Source organism: Chenopodium quinoa, unplaced genomic scaffold (assembly GCF_001683475.1).
Source record: "Chenopodium quinoa cultivar QQ74 unplaced genomic scaffold, ASM168347v1, whole genome shotgun sequence".
In the NCBI taxonomy this organism is placed as follows: Eukaryota; Viridiplantae; Streptophyta; class Magnoliopsida; order Caryophyllales; family Amaranthaceae; genus Chenopodium; species Chenopodium quinoa.
In genome coordinates this window covers 1065492-1084333 of record NW_018745174.1, presented here as the reverse complement: position 1 = coordinate 1084333, position 18842 = coordinate 1065492, and the positions used below count along the sequence as shown (strand labels likewise).

General features: G+C 32.1%; 1 protein-coding gene across 1 annotated transcript; it reads left to right on the top strand.

The window, feature by feature from the left end:
- Positions 1-184: 184 nt before the first annotated feature.
- Positions 185-3433, top strand: LOC110710580 (F-box protein At2g17036-like). Its single transcript, XM_021888905.1, has 2 exons — positions 185-624; positions 1980-3433. The coding sequence occupies exon 2, from the start codon at positions 1984-1986 to the stop codon at positions 2629-2631; it is 648 nt and encodes a 215-aa protein (XP_021744597.1). The 5' UTR covers positions 185-624; positions 1980-1983; the 3' UTR covers positions 2632-3433.
- Positions 3434-18842: the final 15409 nt, after the last annotated feature.

The window sequence follows — 18842 nt, the reverse complement described above, 5'->3', positions numbered from 1 at the left end:
AAAAAAGAGGAAGTTGAAATTATTCAATTTGTGCACTTACCCAATTCAACGGGAAACATGTGATTTTTGTAAGAGTACTTTGTAATTTTGTTCCGGTAAAAACGAGACACAATTAAGGTTTAACCAAACGATTTGTTCCGGTAAAAACGAGACACTTACGTTAATTTTTTGTCAATTTCGAGTTCAATTTGAAAAGGGCTAAAATGGGGGCTAAAATCTTGACCGAATAAAATTGAATTAGATTGCAAATTACAATTTATAACAATTTTTTGGCTGCAATTTGCGATTTTTTTCAAACGGCTGCAATTTGCAAAATATTAAATGCATCAATTTTTATTTTTTTTTTAGGCAATTTTTTCTTTTGGGTAAGTGAGTTATTTTTTTAGGCAATATCTGAATATTATCTTATTTAAGGCAATATCCGAATATCATCTAATCTAATCTACTGACATAAAAGTACTATAAAACAAAGTACTACCATTGAGCCCTCACGCACAAACCAGAAAACAAAGTACTCCCGTTAATATCCCGAAGTCCTGATTCCAACACGAGAGAGAAAGCTTCCTAGACTTATTACGCTCAACAACCATAATCGTCTTTCTTCCCTTTCACCCGAATCAACAGGTTTTTAATGTTTTATTTTCTCCTTTTATTACCTATGTTCGATTATAGTTTGGGCCTGCTAGATCTGGTTATATGATTGTGTTTGATTTAACTTCAATTGAATTGGTTTTATTTTTAATTTTTTTTACGTGTAAATATTCTTGAAATTGCCAATTTGCTCCTGCTTGATATGTTTTGATTAAAGTTTTCTCCTTTGTAATACGTTTGTGAATTTATTTATTTTTTTTTTTTATTTTTTTTTGTGTTTGATTTTAATTATTCGCGGATTGTTGTTAATTGATTTAGTTCTTATATACTCATACTCTGCTGTGATAATATGATATTGTTCAATATAGATGGATTTAAATATTGTCGAATTGGAGGGTCTTGTTCAATGTAGATGGATTTGAATCATGTCGAATTGGTATGGTCTTGTTCAATAGATGGATTTAAATCATGTCGAATTGGTATGGTCTTGTTCAATAGATGGATTTAAATCACGTCGAATTGGTATGGTCTTGTTCAATAGATGGATTTAAATCATGTCGAATTGGTATGGTCTTGTTCAATAGATGGATTTAAATCACGTCAAATTGGTATGGTCTTGTTCAATTTAGATGGATATAAATCACGTCGAATTGGTATGGTCCTGTTCAATTTAGATGGATTTAAATCATGTAGAATTGGTAGCGTTGTTCAATATACAAGGATTTAAATCATGTCGAATTGGAGGGTCTTGTTCAATTTAGATGGATATAAATCACGTCGAATTGGTATGGTCTTGTTCAATTTAGATGGATATAAATCACGTTGAATTGGTATGGTCTTGTTCAATTTAGATGGATTTAAATTATGTTGAATTGGGATGGTCTTGTTCAATTTAGATATATTGAAATCATGTCGAATTGCTATGGTCTTGTTCAATTTAGGTTGATTTAAATTATGTCGAATTGGTAGGGTTGTTCAATTAAGATGGATTTAACCATTACGAGTATATGCATATACATAATACGGAGTAAGACATTCTTAATTGTGGTGTTTTTACTAATGGTTCAAATTTTTGAAATTACAGGGTGAAACAATAAGACCTAAATAATAATTTTATCGTAATATACTCGCTCAAATAAGAATCAAAATGATAAAATTTTGTATTATTTCTCACTTTTACTCTTCTTTATTTTTATTTATTGCCCTACTTGGTGAGTTGTGATCTTGAGAATTTTGTGAGATATCTTAATTGTGTAAATGTTTCTTCTATGAACTTGATACCTACATCTGGTTTTCTTGTGTGCCACAAGAAATTTATACTATCATGAAGCTTGCATATTGCATCTCGTATCTAGTTTGTTAATTTCTGAATGTTTGTGTTGATGCAGTTTGATGGCTGATTGGTCTACATTGCCCTCTGATCTGCTGTATGGAATTGCACTGAAATTGAATTCTATTGAAGACTTTATTCATTTTTCCGCGGTATGTCATTCATGGAATAATGGCTTCTCCTTGGTTAAAACCAAGTGGATTGCAAATAATCTAACAACACCGTGGTTATTGCTACCTGAGCCTAATAATATAAACTCTAGTCAAGAAGAGAACCCTCGATTTGATGAGGGTCATAGGAAAATCTTGAGTATTGGCGAAAATAAGTGTTATAAATTGAAGCTACCAGAAACTTTTGGGGCACGATGTTGGGGTTCTGCATACGGTTGGATAGTGATGCTACACCTTGACAAGCGCATTCAATTATTTAATCCTGTTACTAAAGCTCAATTAAACCTCCCATCTCTACAAACTATGCCAGAACAACCAAGAGAGGACGAACTTCCAGAAGATCCCGATGAAGCTGATGATTGGTTTCAAAAAACTTTTTTGCACAGGTTCATTGTACTAAAGATGCCTCGAAAGGACCATGTTGATCAGGACGAATTTGTTGTAATGGCCATCTATTGGCCTCTTGATCACTTAGCATATGCTCGTCCTGGAGATCAAGCATGGACACCAATATCTACATCATGCACATGTAAGCGTTAAGTTAGTGATGTGTTCATTTGGAATGGATTGGTGCTAATTTTGTATATTGATGGAGCACTAGCATATTGTGATATCAGTGGAACTAATACTTGTAACCATGATGCACCTATACCTGTCAAGGCCAAAGGTTATCTACCCACCCCCAACCACATCTTTGGGAACGTAGTTGAAGGGCTTGGTGAATTATATATGGTGGAGCTAGGTGGTGAGTTGGGTGTAGTTTTACGAGAAAAGCGGGATTTAAGCCATTCAGAAATCGACTATTTTACATGTGGTTTTGAGGTCTATAAACTTAACTACCACACTAAATTATGGGAAAAAGTTGAAGAATTGGGTGATTATTTGTTATTTGTTGGTAATAACACACCCATGTCTATTCATATATCAGATGCTGCTAATTGCATCCGGAATGCTATATACTTCACAGATGATGAAGTAGAGTTTTGGGAAATGACAGCGACTCGTGGTCATGATATGGGTGTTTTTGACATGACATCACGGGAAGTCAAAAGGATTTATGAAGGCATTGATACAAATTCCAAGTGTTCTCCTCCTATATGGTTTTGGCCCAAGTTTTAGCTCTATTCCTTGTATACATTGTGTACACTAAGTTTTTATTCATTTACCTTGATTGTGTTGTATGATGTTGAATGATTTGGAGAGAAAAATTCAGAAATTCAGCCTGTGAGAGAAGAAGCTTGTAAGTTTTTAACTTAGTATCCATGAATCAACAAATTCAAGGCACATAACTTGTTATGATAATATGCTATTGTTCAATATAATGGATTTAAATCATGTCGAATTGGATGGTCTTGTTCAATATATAATAGGGATTTAAATCATGTCAAATTGGATGGTCTGATCTTGTTCAATTTAGATGGATTAAAATCATGTCAAATTGGATGGTCTTGTTCAATTTAGATGCATTGAAATCATGTCGGATTGGGATGGTCTTGTACAATTTAGATGGATTGAACTCATGTCAAATTGGTATGGTCTTGTTCAATTGATGGATTTAAATTAAATCATGTCAAATTGGTATAGTCGATGGGTTTAATCATTATATACATACATATAACAAATCATTCTTAATTGTGGTGTTTTTACTAGTGGTTCAAATTTGTGAAATTACATGGAGGAACAATAAAAGCTAATAATAATTTCATTGTAATATACTCACTCAAATAAGAATCAAAATAATAAAATTTGTGATTAATTTTCATCAACACATTCAAGACACATATTTAGATGGATTTAATCATTATCCTAATCCCTATCCCTAAACCTATAAAAGCACTGAGTCACAAAAAAGAAATGGCTCCTTATGAATAGTACACTGCCCATATTGCCCCTAAAATTTGACTAGGATTTTCTTATGAATAGTAATCTTCCTGAATTGCCCTCAATATATTTTGCATGTGAAAACACACGTGGTTATAAGCTGGGAGCAATTAGCAAACAACACCAATTAATTTAGGACTTGTTTGACATCATTTTTTGTTTTTTGTTTCCTTTTTTTTTAACTAAAACCAAAAACAAGAAACAAGAAAAAGGTGTTTCACTTTTTTGTTGTCAGTTTTCATATTTGTTATGATTCTAATAAGTTTAAATAATTTTTGATTTATTATGTGACATATATCATATAATTTTATACAATAACAAACCAAAAAATAGAAAACCACAGTAATATCAAACGAACCCTTACATGTGTTATTTAATGTTTTTTCAATAATCTTATGTTAGAGATATCGGAAAATATATGTGTGATATATTTTCCGTAGATATCATTCAGAGAATAATATATTTAGGATATTTATGTTAAGATATTATTTTGAGAATATATCTTTAGGGTTTATGGTTATGTTAGTATATCTTTAGGAATATTGTTTCCTATCTTATGAGCGTAGGTTTTGTATAAATACTCTACCTATCGATTAATAATAATAAAGCCATTCATTTCTATTTCCTCTCTAATTTGTCATGGTATCAATAAATCTTGGACCGCTCACAAAAAATCCCCCCCCTACCGGTGGGTTAGAAAATTAAACCCACCGGTGGGATTCAAAATTTTGCTTCCGCTATGCAATATTAATACTCTTTAAATTTTTATTTTTTTTGGGTTGGTACACGTTAATCATATGTGTATGTGAATTTTTTTTTTGGGAGATTTTTTTTTTTGTGGGAGTATGTGAGTGGACTTCCTCCACTATAACACATCTTTGGAGATGAAGACATCAAATAGCGTTATGTTTGACGCGATATTTTTTTAAAAAAAAAAAAAAATTCGGCTCTCTTGTGTCGTGAGACAAGATATATTTGGTTTTCCTTGTGCCGTGAGACAAGGTTTGTGACTTGATTCGAGCATGATTTTGCTCATTTGGATATGAGAGTGTGGTTTACTCTGGAAGACCAATACAACATTTGAGTGTGGTTTATGATTGGAGTTCGGTTTTGCTCTGGAAAAACCAAAAATTGTTATTTGCAGGTTCGAAAAGAATGACGTTCCTGTTTGATTGATGACTGATGAGTTCGAAAAGATGAGCGTTCTCATCGTTGAAAAAGAAGAAACAAAAATTGAAGGAGGCATCACAAGAGTGTGCATCTCGACTTCAACAAAGTGAAAAATTTCCAATCGCAACGTTCGTGTTAATGTCGTTAAGATTGCGGGAGGGTGTTAGAGATATCGGAAAATATATGTGTGATATATTTTCCGTAGATATCATTCAGAGAATAATATATTTAGGATATTTATGTTAAGATATTATTTTGAGAATATATCTTTAGGGTTTATGGTTATGTTAGTATATCTTTAGGAATATTGTTTCCTATCTTATGAGCGTAGGTTTTGTATAAATACTCTACCTATCGATCAATAATAATAAAGCCATTCATTTCTATTTCCTCTCTGATTTGTCATCTTATATAATTTTCACCATCTAGGGTTTAATTTCACTCTATCGTTGATTTAATTGTCAGTTTAGTCAAATTAGGGTTATTCTTAGGTGGATTACTGAATTATTGGCTATAATTTACTGAAATTATGAAAATTTATAACAAGCTTCTCGTGTTTTGTATAATTTGAACTGTATGTTCGCTAAATTTGCTAGAAGTCTGGTTCAATCAAAGTGTTTCCTGCTGATTTTATGATTCACTCTTTGAATTAAAGGTTTGTCTAATTTGAAAATTTGGGATTAAAAGTGTAATTTGGGGATTTTTCTATCCAAGTTCCAGTCACAATTAAAATGAGTGCCGAGAATAGGGATTCTTCCATACATTTGATATATGCGAAGCTATAAACCAGCCTGAATTTGATAGCTGCTTCACACTCACTGTAAGTTCTAAACCAGACAGACGACATGTATCATACTATCACATTATTCTTATTGTGTTAAGTGTAAGAAATTCCAATTTGTTACTTTCTCCATCCCTAAATTACATTCCTGGTTTCTATTTTGGGTATTCCAAAATTACATTCCTTCTTTCTATTTAGTAATTTTTTTTTCCAAATATCCCAAATCAATTCTCTTTTTTCTGTTGTATATTTAGGTGCCGTTTGGTTGGGGTTAATAATCAAAGGGAATCGGAATGAACTGATATCATTTCCTTTGTTGTTGTTTGTTTGTCACTTTTTTATTCCCTTTACCCATTTTTATTTTTGAGTTCATCCATTTATAGTCTACATTGATTCCCCACCCCCCCTAGACTTTTCCATTCCCTTTCCCTAGTCACCATACCCACCACCATCTCGTCGCGGACCCAGTCACCTCGTCGGTGCCCGCTGCACTTCCCCTGTAACACCCTAGAAATTTCTTTCCTTTAAATACCCATTCTACTCTATTAAAATACGATTTAGGAATAACTAAGACATTACCGCCATCGTGAAAACGGCTAAGGCAATTATCAAAGATAGACAGCGAAAGACTCAAAATTAAAAACCGATTTAAACCAATCAACCCAAAGTCAACCAAACGAAAATAAAGTTTAAAACCAAACGAACAAGTCAAATAAAATCAAACTACAACTTGGAACCATTAAAGGCCCTTCTTCAAAAACCGTTCCCAAAACCAAACCTTTGTGTTAGTCCACACATAATATATCATAAATAAATAAAGCATTAAACACCTTGTAACCTAATGAAAACTAGTAGGATTAACTCTTCACTCATGCCCCATCATGATCATGCTTCAACACCTGAAAAGTTTATCTTTACTTGTTTCCACTACTCTCCATTAAAAATGGGTCATCATAGGGCCAAGATAAAGACATGGCCAAATACACAAACACACACAATCAGCAAAGCTGAGTACATAAGCGTAAATTAGCCACACTAACATGCTTTTACCTATCAACACACACTTACCTCATTGCACCTGTTCACAAGCACACACACCAATCATCAAAACACAATGACTAGACACTAATAAATTCATTTTGCATTTATTACGCATCGAACGGGTTTCCACCTCCTAACCTCCCCCAAATAAATTTGAGGTTAACTGGCACGAGAGCTAACCGTGCCAGCGACAAAACCACACAAAGGTGGCGGAATTCCTGCGCATAATAATAAATAAAAAGAAAGGAATATACAGTGTCCTGTACTCCATTAGAAGTTATGGTTAAATATAAAACCCCATAACTCCCCCCATTGTTCATACTCAAGGTATATACGTTCCAAGAGTTTTGGTGCGTAATCTCTTTCACTTTACGTTATTTATAGATTATTAGACTTGGTGATGACTCTCAAAGCATAATAAGTCAATCAACAATAATTATTCAATCAAACAAACATACCAATTTAATTCTTGAATAATTAGTGACCACATATTATTTATTGTTGAACCCTTTTTAATTCTACCTCAGTGTCAAAGACACCTTAAACGCATAATGCGCCAAAAATCCTATCCCTCGGTGTTAAAAACACCTTAAGTGCACAAAGGCACCAACATACAATTTATTCCTTGTGTACATAGACACTTATATAGCTCATTCCTCATGCTTAAAGCATCAATAAAAATTATTTGAACCATAATAAAATTCCTTTTCAATATTCCAAACATAATTAAACATGTAGTTTAATTAATCATGCCTTCTAACATGCCATAAATAAAAATGTGGTTCAAACACAACATGCCCAAAATATAATTTTCCAATCCATAACCAACACAAATAATTCATGCTTCGCAATTCAATCATAAACACCATAAATTCACAATTCCATACATAAACCTTAGCATGATACTACTTGTAATTGATTGAAATCAAACCTAACATGATTCTACATCATCAAAATATGCTAAGTACTCGTACGTACCTTGAGCACGTTATTAAAATTGCCACGACTAGTAGAAATCGCTTACTTCAAAGTCTCCTACACATTAAATCCATAATAGAGTACTAATATCCACTCTAAACAAATTTCCAGCAATATATACTATTTTAAAACCCTTCATAATTTAATTAGAATAAGCTGAAATTATATTTAAAACACCATAAATTAAGTCCCAATTAATGGGTAATTTAAATTTCTTCAAGAAACATAATATCAAGTGTTCTACATAAAATTCCAGCACTTTATTATAATTAAAACTTGCTGTAATTAGGTTTTAAAACACTTAAAACAAAGGCCTACCCTATTATACATCATAATCTTTCAATAAATCACGAATCAAGAACCTAGGGTTTAAAAAATTGGGGCTTTTTAATTAAAAACCAAATCTGAAAATTAATTAACACAATTACAATAACCAAACATCAAAATTAAATCTCCAAACTCATAATTTATAATTAGACTAAAGCATAGATTAGTTTTGGGTAATAAAGATTTGATTTTTAAAAGAAAAAACCTTTTTTTTTTCGAGAAACATGGCTGCCGACAGCAGGGGGCCGGCGCCACTGCCGGTGGTCTCCGCTGCTGTCAGCTGGTGCTGGTGGCCGGCGGCCCACCGGTGGTGGTGGTGGCTGCCGGTGGTGGATGTGCGCGGCAAGAGGGGAAGGGAAGGAGAGAGAAAAAGAAAAAAAAATAAAGAGAAAAGGGAGAGAAGTTTACCTTGGGTTTTCTCCACTCTGGGCAACGTTGAATTGCCTCATAAGAGGAATATTTATACCCCTTCTCTATCTCCCCTTTTACCCTAAACTTTCCTCCTTTAGTTTTTCCTAATCCCTTCCCTACTAAAACTTGTTAAAAATCATAATTTCTTAAAATAAAACCCCAACTTCTATTAATTAATTAATTAGACAACCTTTCCTTTTGTAAAATATTCCCAATTTACATGGGATAAATAATTAAAACATCATAATTAAAATGCTAGAATTATTTAAATACCCTTATAAAATTTATATATATTAAATAAAATACGTATAAAGTGTATATATATTAAATAAAATACGTATAAAAATACGGAGTATTACATCCCCCCACATCTCGTCGGAGCCCGCCTACCTCCCCCACCTCTCCCCAAGAAAATACCTCCCCTCCCCCGAAAAACGTCGGTCGACCTTCCCCCCACCCTCGAAATCCTAGCAGCTAGTTGAGGGACTAAAATAGTACTCCTTGGTGGTTGAGGGACCAATTTGCCTCACTCAATAGTTGAGGGACCAAAATGCTACAATTATGTTACTTTAAGGACCGTATTTGATCTTAACTCCCTTCGTGTCTGTTTTATTGGTTCTAATTATTTTTATGCCTTCTCTATTAGGCCGTTTGTTTGAATGAAAGAACTTGGAACTTACCCCTTATAGTGGTCTCCCTTCTGAAACCAAATCAACAGTTTAAATTTCAGCAGGGGGGTGATCAAGTTCAAAATGTCGCGAAGCTACTATTGTTACCGGACGGAGCAATTCTCACCACATCATTATCCAACTTGCAAAACTCAGTTTTAATACGTAAATCTTGTAAGTTATAACCAGCTGAATCTGCAATCAGATGATTCTCATTGGAAAACCTTTGAACTTAATTAGGTACAAAAAGTGGACTGTGTTTTTTTAAAATTGAAGAGTGATCCTTCAATAGTATAGATTGTGGAAGAATTATCTATATGTGTAATGTTAAGAGTTTCTACATCTAAGCTAAGACTTTTCATGAGATTTTCTATGTTGTTTTGCTTGCTATTCCTCTTCATCCTGTCCCCTTTCTATTAGCTATATGTGCTAAATGCTTTGTATATAATCTTCTCTAAAGCTATATGTTGAACTGTTGTTATGATTTCGTTTTGTAGGTGAATCCTGGTGGCTTGTTCTCCCTGCTTTTGGTTGATGTAAGTTGTAAAAAGTGTTAACTGCATTACAAAACTGATTCTTTTTACCAAAAAATAAGACTTGGTTGCTATGATGTTAGTGTTCACTATTCAGGATTAAAATAGAGATTTTATTTTTATTATTATTCTATTAAAATTTGATTTTGTTTTTTTGCTGGTAGACTTGTTGTATATATAGGAAGGCAATAGGGCTTATTGTTTAAGCCTGTTGTGCTCTAGGTACATACATGTCATAAGTGTCGTCCCTGCCTTCGAACAACTTCCATAAGGGAAAAGAAAAGAAACCTAGCAGAAGATACTATATATTTCCTCTGGTCCAATTTACTCGCAACAAAGGGGTATTATTTGTGAGCAGAAAATAATACCCCCGCGAGTAAATTGGACCGGAGGTAGTAAATCAACATATGGATTGATTAATGAAATTTGGATTTTAGAATTTTGAAATGTAAAATACTTCGTATGAAGGTTGTAGAGGGCTAAGAATTGCTTTTTGGCTCTAAATCTAAAATTAGTAAATTTTTTTTTTTTGAATAAAGATTATTTCATAAATACAAAGTTATAGGATATTTATAAAGAGATTTAACTAAAATAAAGAACCTAATAGATGTGATCTAGACTATTGATACTGTTAGATTAGTGTATAGTTCAATTTCAAAATTTAGTACTCCATATTCTTGTGTCATGTTAACCATTGTCATGTCAGTTTAGATTAAAAATCATGAACTGAACTAAGATGTTAGTTTTAAATGTTACTGACCTTACTATGCAGAGTGTAGAAGAGAACATGTATTATAAGTTTGTTTTTAATACTACATAGATTTTTAAATTGGACAAAAGTTCTAATTCTCTTTTGTACGAAGTAGCATTTTGATTATCCCTAAAAAAAATAAAAAAAAATAAAAAAAAACAAAACTAAAAAAAACAAATAATAATACTTCAAGAGAAAACTTTTATTCAACAGTTTTGATGTATTGACGTTAATTTGGTGGTCGTTTTGATGTCTACAATTCTACTTACTATTACCGTGAAATCCATAAGAACAAGGCTTATTTCAAGAGAAAACTAACAAGACCCTTTGGTGTATAAGTGTATTGTTTATATAGGACAAACAAAGTGAAACGGAGACAATACCACTTTTCTCATCCATCTAAAACCTAATGTTTTTTTTACGCCTATATAAACCTTAATGTTACAAATAATCATTTGCTCTAATTTTAGAAAACTGACTGTAAATCCTCACAGCTCTAGGACCTAAAACTTCATAACTCTTAGTATCAATAGAAACTACTAAAGTCAGGGAGCTGCTACACATACACTGAGTGTATGTAGCCCCCACATACACTCCCAATTAAATCTTGACACCTCACCATTCACCAAATAAAAGAGAGGGAAAATTGGGAGGGAAATATTTTAGGGAATTACCGCCATTATACACTATTAGGCGGGAGAACTAGTTTGGCGCCAATGCTAAACATGTTTGGGCCCACCATTCCCACCCACCCCATTATCAATTTAATAAAAAAAAAATATCAAAGGAAGCCATTAACGATAGAAGCATTTTCCGGCGAGGTATTTTTTTTTTTTCATTTTTTTGTTGTTTAATAAAATCAATTGTGTTCAACTATGTATTTCATATGATCAATACATCGAGATTCTATTGTTCAATACTTCATTGTACACATTTCATGTATAAAGCACGCTTTATGTAATGTTATAAAATAATCGACTTATAATGTTGTAATTTCAATTTTCATTGTTAACTTATTTTTATAATCCAATAATAATTGTAGTGTTTGTTAAACTTGAATGTTACATATATTTTGTTTTATTTAAATCAAGTGGTCTAGTTTTGACAAACTTTCTGGAATTGTACAATTCTGGGTATAATCCACTATTTTGGTTAGACGAAGAAGAAAAATCGAGTTCTTCGTGATTTAAAAATGTCTTTATATTTTAATTTAATACCAATAACATTTGTTTAGTATTTTTAATTATATATTAGTAACTTGATAGTGACCCGTATATTTTCTGTAGTATAATATCAAGAGTTACTAAACAAATGACGGGATTACTATTCAAATACATTAAAAAATAAATTATAAAGCTTGTATTTAGAATTAACAAATACTTAATATTACCACCTTTAAATTAGTTTTGAAAATAGAAATTACTTGGTAATTGTTAGATATCTCAAATAATTGTCATTAAAATTAGTTTTGTGAACAATGATATCAATGAAGTAAATGTTTTTACAAATTGTAAGTAAATTTTTTTAAAAATTGTAAGGAGCTCTCTAACTAGTCTTCATTTTATTATCAATTTCCATTTTCAGTAGCATAGTTCTTATCTGCAAACTTTTATATAGCATTCCAATGCTAATAAAATAAATATTGTTACTAAAATAATTGTGTACAAAATTTAATCAAGTACGGCAGGGTTACAATTAAAACAAACGTAATTCAATAAAATAGGCTTTCAGCTACTAATAAGTATACAATTTTGTCAACAATGATATAAAGAAGGTTAATATTTGTATAAATTGTAAGGATATCTCTACCTATTGTTCATTTTATTATTATTTTCCATGTTCACATGTTCAGTAGGATATTTATAATACAACGTTGTTATTTGTAATTTTGCAAACTATTAAATACCATTCCAATAATAATAACATATATAATGTTACTATAACATTATGTTTAAAATTTATAATATTTGATAATTGTGAAGAAAAAAAAAGGGTGTGATGACGAACCCAGGATTCGAACCAGGGAACTAATTGCATTAAGAACGTACTAAGTAATCAAAGGTGTAAACAAGATTGAGAGAGGTTCACCATGTTAACAAGTACATTTTTAAATCAATATAGCATACGCCGGCACGCCGCTATTATTTGCAAACTATGATAATGTTTTCCAATACTTTTTAAAATCATACTGTTACTAAATCACAAACAAACCATGAATTGTTCGTTACTATTATAGTTGACAATTATTGCACAGTATATGTTTAAATTTCAATATGGATTATCATAGTAATTGAAACACGCATACAATAAATTTTTCATTATTGGATACTATCACAAATTTTAGTATTTAGTATCTATTTGTTGAAAACTCAATTATAAGTGTTATAGGGGTATACATGTTCATAGACTAATCCTAAGAGTTTAGGTAGTTATCAATAATGTGATGACGTAAGTATATCAAGGTCTACAAATGCATTAATGACCAAAAAATATATATATTTATAATGTAATGACGATACTCAACATAGGGGGCTTAAAGTTAAATTTGAAGGGTTAAAATCAACTAGTGAAGGGTTACAAAAAAAAACAATTGTAATTCATAAAAATGATTATCAACTACTAATAAATATAGAATAATGTTAAAAATGACATAACATGAAGTTATTACAAGAAACTTATATTTGTTTCGTTAAAAGATGATTCTTGAATTTAGATTGTAATTATGTGTGAAATTTACTTACATTTTATTAATAGTTTCAAAATAAATATAGTACCTATAATATATTTATATGTAACAGGTATGTAAATAAAAGTATTTTAACTAATAAACTAGTAACAATGAATCCCATATATTGAACTTAAAAATTAGTGTATAATCAGTACTGGGATACATAGACAGCTCCATGTTTTATGATGGGGATTACTACTACTGCTATTTTGTGTTACTAAAAACTACTCAATCAATTACTGATGTTATTAAGTGAAAAACGAAATCCCGAAGAACAATTGAATTAACGATTTGCCATTTTCTTCAACGACATGTTATGTTTTAATTATGGAAAAGGGCAAGTTCAATTAGCGAATCGAGTTGATGTGAAACAACTCATACACTGGGAAACGCATAATTTAATTATGAACAATGGTAAATATTACAAATTCACATTCATTTACATAAATAATTGTTCACCAAACAAAAATTAGTTCAAAATTGACAAAAACGGCAAATTAGATCTCCAAATTGATGTTACACATGCTATTCTCCAGTTAAATTGCGTTCAACCATTTTTCATGGGGGTAATTCACCATTTTAATTACAGTAGAGGAATTGAACTCCAATTTTGCGCTTACGAGCCCTAGAAATTGGGGATTTCAATGGATGTGAAGAGAAAATAAAATAAAGAAATTCTTAAAAAAAATTGGAGCAAATTTTGTACACAATTCAAGAATATCGATGATTAGAAACATGTAAATTATTTTAACAAATTTGGAGAAAAATTATATATGAAGAGATGAACATTATGAAGAACCCTAGAAATTGGGGATTTGTGAAAAGTAAACTAAAAAAAAAATCGTAACAAAATTTGCAGCTATTTGATTCAATAAACTCAAAATATTAAATTTTTGGACATGTAAAGTATTTTAATAAACAAAATTTTTAAATAAATTTTTTTAAAAAAGATGATAAACATGAAGAGTAAGAACAATGGAGGAGAGAGGGGAGAGGAGAGAGAAAATTAGACCCAAAAAAAAAACAACCTGGTCGAAATGAGAGAGGAGAGAGTGGAGTGGTAAGGGGGAGTGGGGCCCAAGCAAATTTGAAATTTGAATTTGAAATTTCAAATGAAATTTGAGTTTTTTGTTTTTTTGGGACCCAAATGCAAAGCCAATAGAAGGCCGACACATCACTGGTGTATGTCTGACCCACATACACTTAGTGTATGTGTAGCCTTACAGCTAAAGTCAAAGTCGCAAAGAAAATTCAATTAAGAAGCTCATGAATCCCATATGAAAGTAACATCAACTTTCTTTAGTTTTACAACATTTACTCTAGCCCTAAATATTTAAAACTGACGCCCAATAATTGCAAAACAACTTAAATTTAATCCACTAGCATAATCCCATTACTCATTTTAAAAACTTTTTGGCTTAGGAAAAAGACATTTGCTTCATTGTACTCGACGTTTGTAAAAAACAAGTAATTATTTCAAATAATTTACATGTTAAGATTATAAACAATTAAAATGGTTTATTTCATGTTAAAAAAAATGGAAAAAATTACATTAAGTCGCCTTTGACTATTCACATTACATAAACTTCTACACATATCAAGTATAGCTTCACTGTACTTGCCTCTAATAATATTCTACATTAATCGTTTTACATGTGACCTTTCTTTAATCTTATTAAGTATTAAGGTTGCCTAGGTAGTAGGTAATATCTTTAATTATAACTAAAGAAAAAAAAATCACCCATTTGATTACTTAGACCCAACGATTTAGATTTAGAGTCACAACACCAACTCTACGTTATTTAAGTGCTACTTATACATCAATCTCACTTTGGCTATAATTAAATTTCATATCAAATTTTGGGTTTGTTCTTATTTTGGGTTTGTTACTAAGTTAGGCCCTGGTCATTGAACGAAACTATCTTTTCAAAATCTGTTCCAACAACACAAGCCAATCCCAAAAAAAACATTTAAAACATACAATTCATTTTTTACATTACAAGACAATATAATCAAATTTAACTATACACACTAGAACGCGAGCGTAGCAACTCCCTAATATACCTATACATAACAAAACATTCTTAATTGTGGTGACTTTACTAGTGGTTCAAATAATTTGTGAGATTATACGGAGGAATAATAAGAGCTAATAATAATTTTACCGTAATAAACTTGCTCAAATAAGAATCAAAATAATAAAATTTGTGATTACTTCATCAACACATCCAAGACACATGAATCTATACACATGGGAATCATATCATACTATTGGTTTAAAAGTTTATAACTAAATCTACTCCGAACTACAAAAGTACACCCCATACACCCCTCACTTCTTTATACTTATCGACATGTACATGTCCTACTAATGCCGACGTATGAAAAACTAAGGAGCAAGATGGTTTGGGGCATTTCATGTAACCTTTATGGTTACGATTGACATGTCCATCCAACACGATGTGATCCACAAATGTCCTATCGCATAACGAGCAGGTGAACGGTTTATTGGGAAACACCACCTCCATCCTAGGATCTTCGATCTCCAAATAGTGCTCTACCATTTCTCTTGTTCGCCTCAAAACACCCAATCTCATATAACCCACAGTAAGTATGTAACATTTTTCTTTGTCAAAGTTGTCCAAAGTTGCTACAAAAAAGAAAGAATAAGCTAAGTTAGCAAATCCACTATACATGAACTCGGAAACATATATATATTAAAAAAAGTTCAAGCTATTGGAAAAACCGAGAAATAAAAGCAGCAAGCCTGAAAAATTGTGAGATTGGTAGCAACTGGCAACTATGAAGCCTGGACTCAGGAGGAAAATAATAGGGAAAGGAGCATCAACTATTATTGAGGAGGACAAATGGATGTGTGACTTCCTAATGAAACTAAAACATAATCAAGGAAGACTACAACAATAGTGAAACTTCACTTCCTAAAATTGTTACCTAACATGATATAACATATAGCATACTTGTATAAATGTATTGCAATACTTGTATAAATGAAGCCAATAATATTTTTTTTTATCATATTGGTTTGATGCTGACAAAAACTTGAGGTTGAGTGATTTGGATTTCATAGACTCCAGACTTTATAACCGGACCATGAAAAGGCAATGCCTTAGTTGGGCATGCAAAAATTCAATAGATGCATTATTGTCAATGCAAAGTTGAGAAATAGAAATGATGTTGCGTGACATTGAAGGTACGCATAGAACATTGTTTAGTTTAAGAAGAGAAGAGGAATGAGAAAGAGTAAGAGAACCAATGTGAGATATATTTAAATCTGTACCATCACCAATGATAAGCTCGTCATAGCCATAATAGAGAGTATGGAGAGATAAGGTTTGGAGATCAAACGTGACATGGTGCATTAGGTTTCTGCTTGGAGAAGTTAGCAAGCATAGTGGTAGTAAATGGATGGCATTGGTGGGTTGGAGTCATTAGAGGGTTGGTATAGTAAGGCCGTAAGGGGGAGGGTAGGTTGCCCGTTGCCATATATTTTATGTGGATGAGAAGTGGATCTAGAAGAAGGAAAATAGGATCAAAAGTCCTGATACCATTTAGAGAATGTATAGCATAAAACAGCGAAACCATCATATAACAGTGTAAAACCATCATCATCATCTAACATAATATAACATACTTACACTAAATTAATTATAAACCCTTTTAGGATATCATGGATTCATTTAAACTTGGTGGAAATATAATATTCTCCAACGGGCTGGGGGATCCATTTTCGAGTGGAGGGTAATTCTTATCATTTACTATTATTAATTTCGTTGACTAACATTATATTCAAAGAGATTGATAGGATATTACATGATATATCACCAACAGTTATTACAATCAAGACAGATCAAGGCATGAGCATACAAAACCGTTTTTTTAATTGTATATAACAGTGAAACCATCATCATCATCATCTAACATGATATAACATACTTGTATAATGTGTATCATAAAATGCAAGATTGAAATGGTGAGCAAATTTGCAAATTTACCTTCAACCATAGCTATCCCACGCCTCACGTCCTCGGGACGCCTCGAATGGACAAGGGCCCATGATAGCCTCGCCTGAGCACTCTCTTCTTCAGCAGCTTGCTCAATTTCCTGAACAAACAACATACAAACCAGTTTAAAAAAATAAACAAACATAAAATTAAGCGCACAAAAAATTAAACTGAAATGAGATCTTACCGCAATAGTATTATGATCATACCAGGGGATCATATCACTGTTGCTAAAAAATTCTCCGACGGAATTGAAAACAATTTCAATCCTCTCCATTGAATACGAAATCCTAAGAAGAATTGTTGTTAATGTAAATTATGAAACGATCCAAACAACCAGTATACAGAGGTAACATCAACAGCACAACAACTATTCCATCATTCTTCAATTATCCAATGTCTACATCATGAAAACCACCAATCAAGCCAACAAACTACCCATATATTCCATTAATAGAAACACCCATATACTCCAAACCATCATCAGTCAATCAACACACAACCAACATAAATTTTCATACAGAAAGCAACTCAGAAACAACACCAACAACAATATTGTGAGCAACAAACTACTGCCAAACATCAACCAACAACAATAAGCATAACAATATCAACACTGGACAACCTTCAATTTTAGTGCAACAATATACTAACCATCAACAACCAATCCACAGCCACAACATACATCAGCAAACTAAGAACACAAATCATCAAATGACCAACACAACCAACATCATATTGCTTAGATTCAACGACAACAACAAGAATAATAGCACCACCCATTAATCTCCAATATCACAACAACACAAATCAACTAACTAGCAAACAACCTATATACTTCTCAACAAACCAATCATCATTATAAACCCACCAAGTACTACAAGAGAAAAATAACCAGAAAAAAACCTCAAATGCGACGGTTCCGAGATGCTACTGAATACCCAAAGAGCAGAGAATAGCAGCAACAAACAGAGGAGTCACCAAAAAATGTGGGCGAAATTTTTTCACAATACCCAGTAATTGATGCAAAGACCTAGAAACGAACTGAATGAAAGCCCAGAAAATAAACCACTAAATCAGCCAAGAATGCAAGAACTTTGAACGATGAACAACCCAAACCAATGCCCGCATTTGCGACAAAGATCGGAAAACGCAGAAGAAAACCCCAAATCTTCAAATACCCAACAATTGGATTTGTAAAATTGATTAAAACTCCAGAAAGGTCAAGATTATCAGATCAAAAGGTCATGAAGCGAATTGAAGCAGTGATTTGTCGATTAGAGGTTGATTGAATTGGTGGGAAAATAGGGTTAATATTGAAATACCTAGAAAGTTAAAGCATTGAATTTGTGAAATTTGCAACAAATTCTATCGAAAAATTGAATAATTAATAGGAAATCCCCAGAAATTTTCGTGTTTTATGATGAAAAACCCAGAAAATTGAAAGTATTTATAAAACT

What these genes read in the sequence shown, in the direction of transcription:
- LOC110710580 (XM_021888905.1), top strand. Translation starts at nt 1,984, where the DNA reads ATGGCTGATTGGTCTACATTGCCCTCTGATCTGCTGTATGGAATTGCA.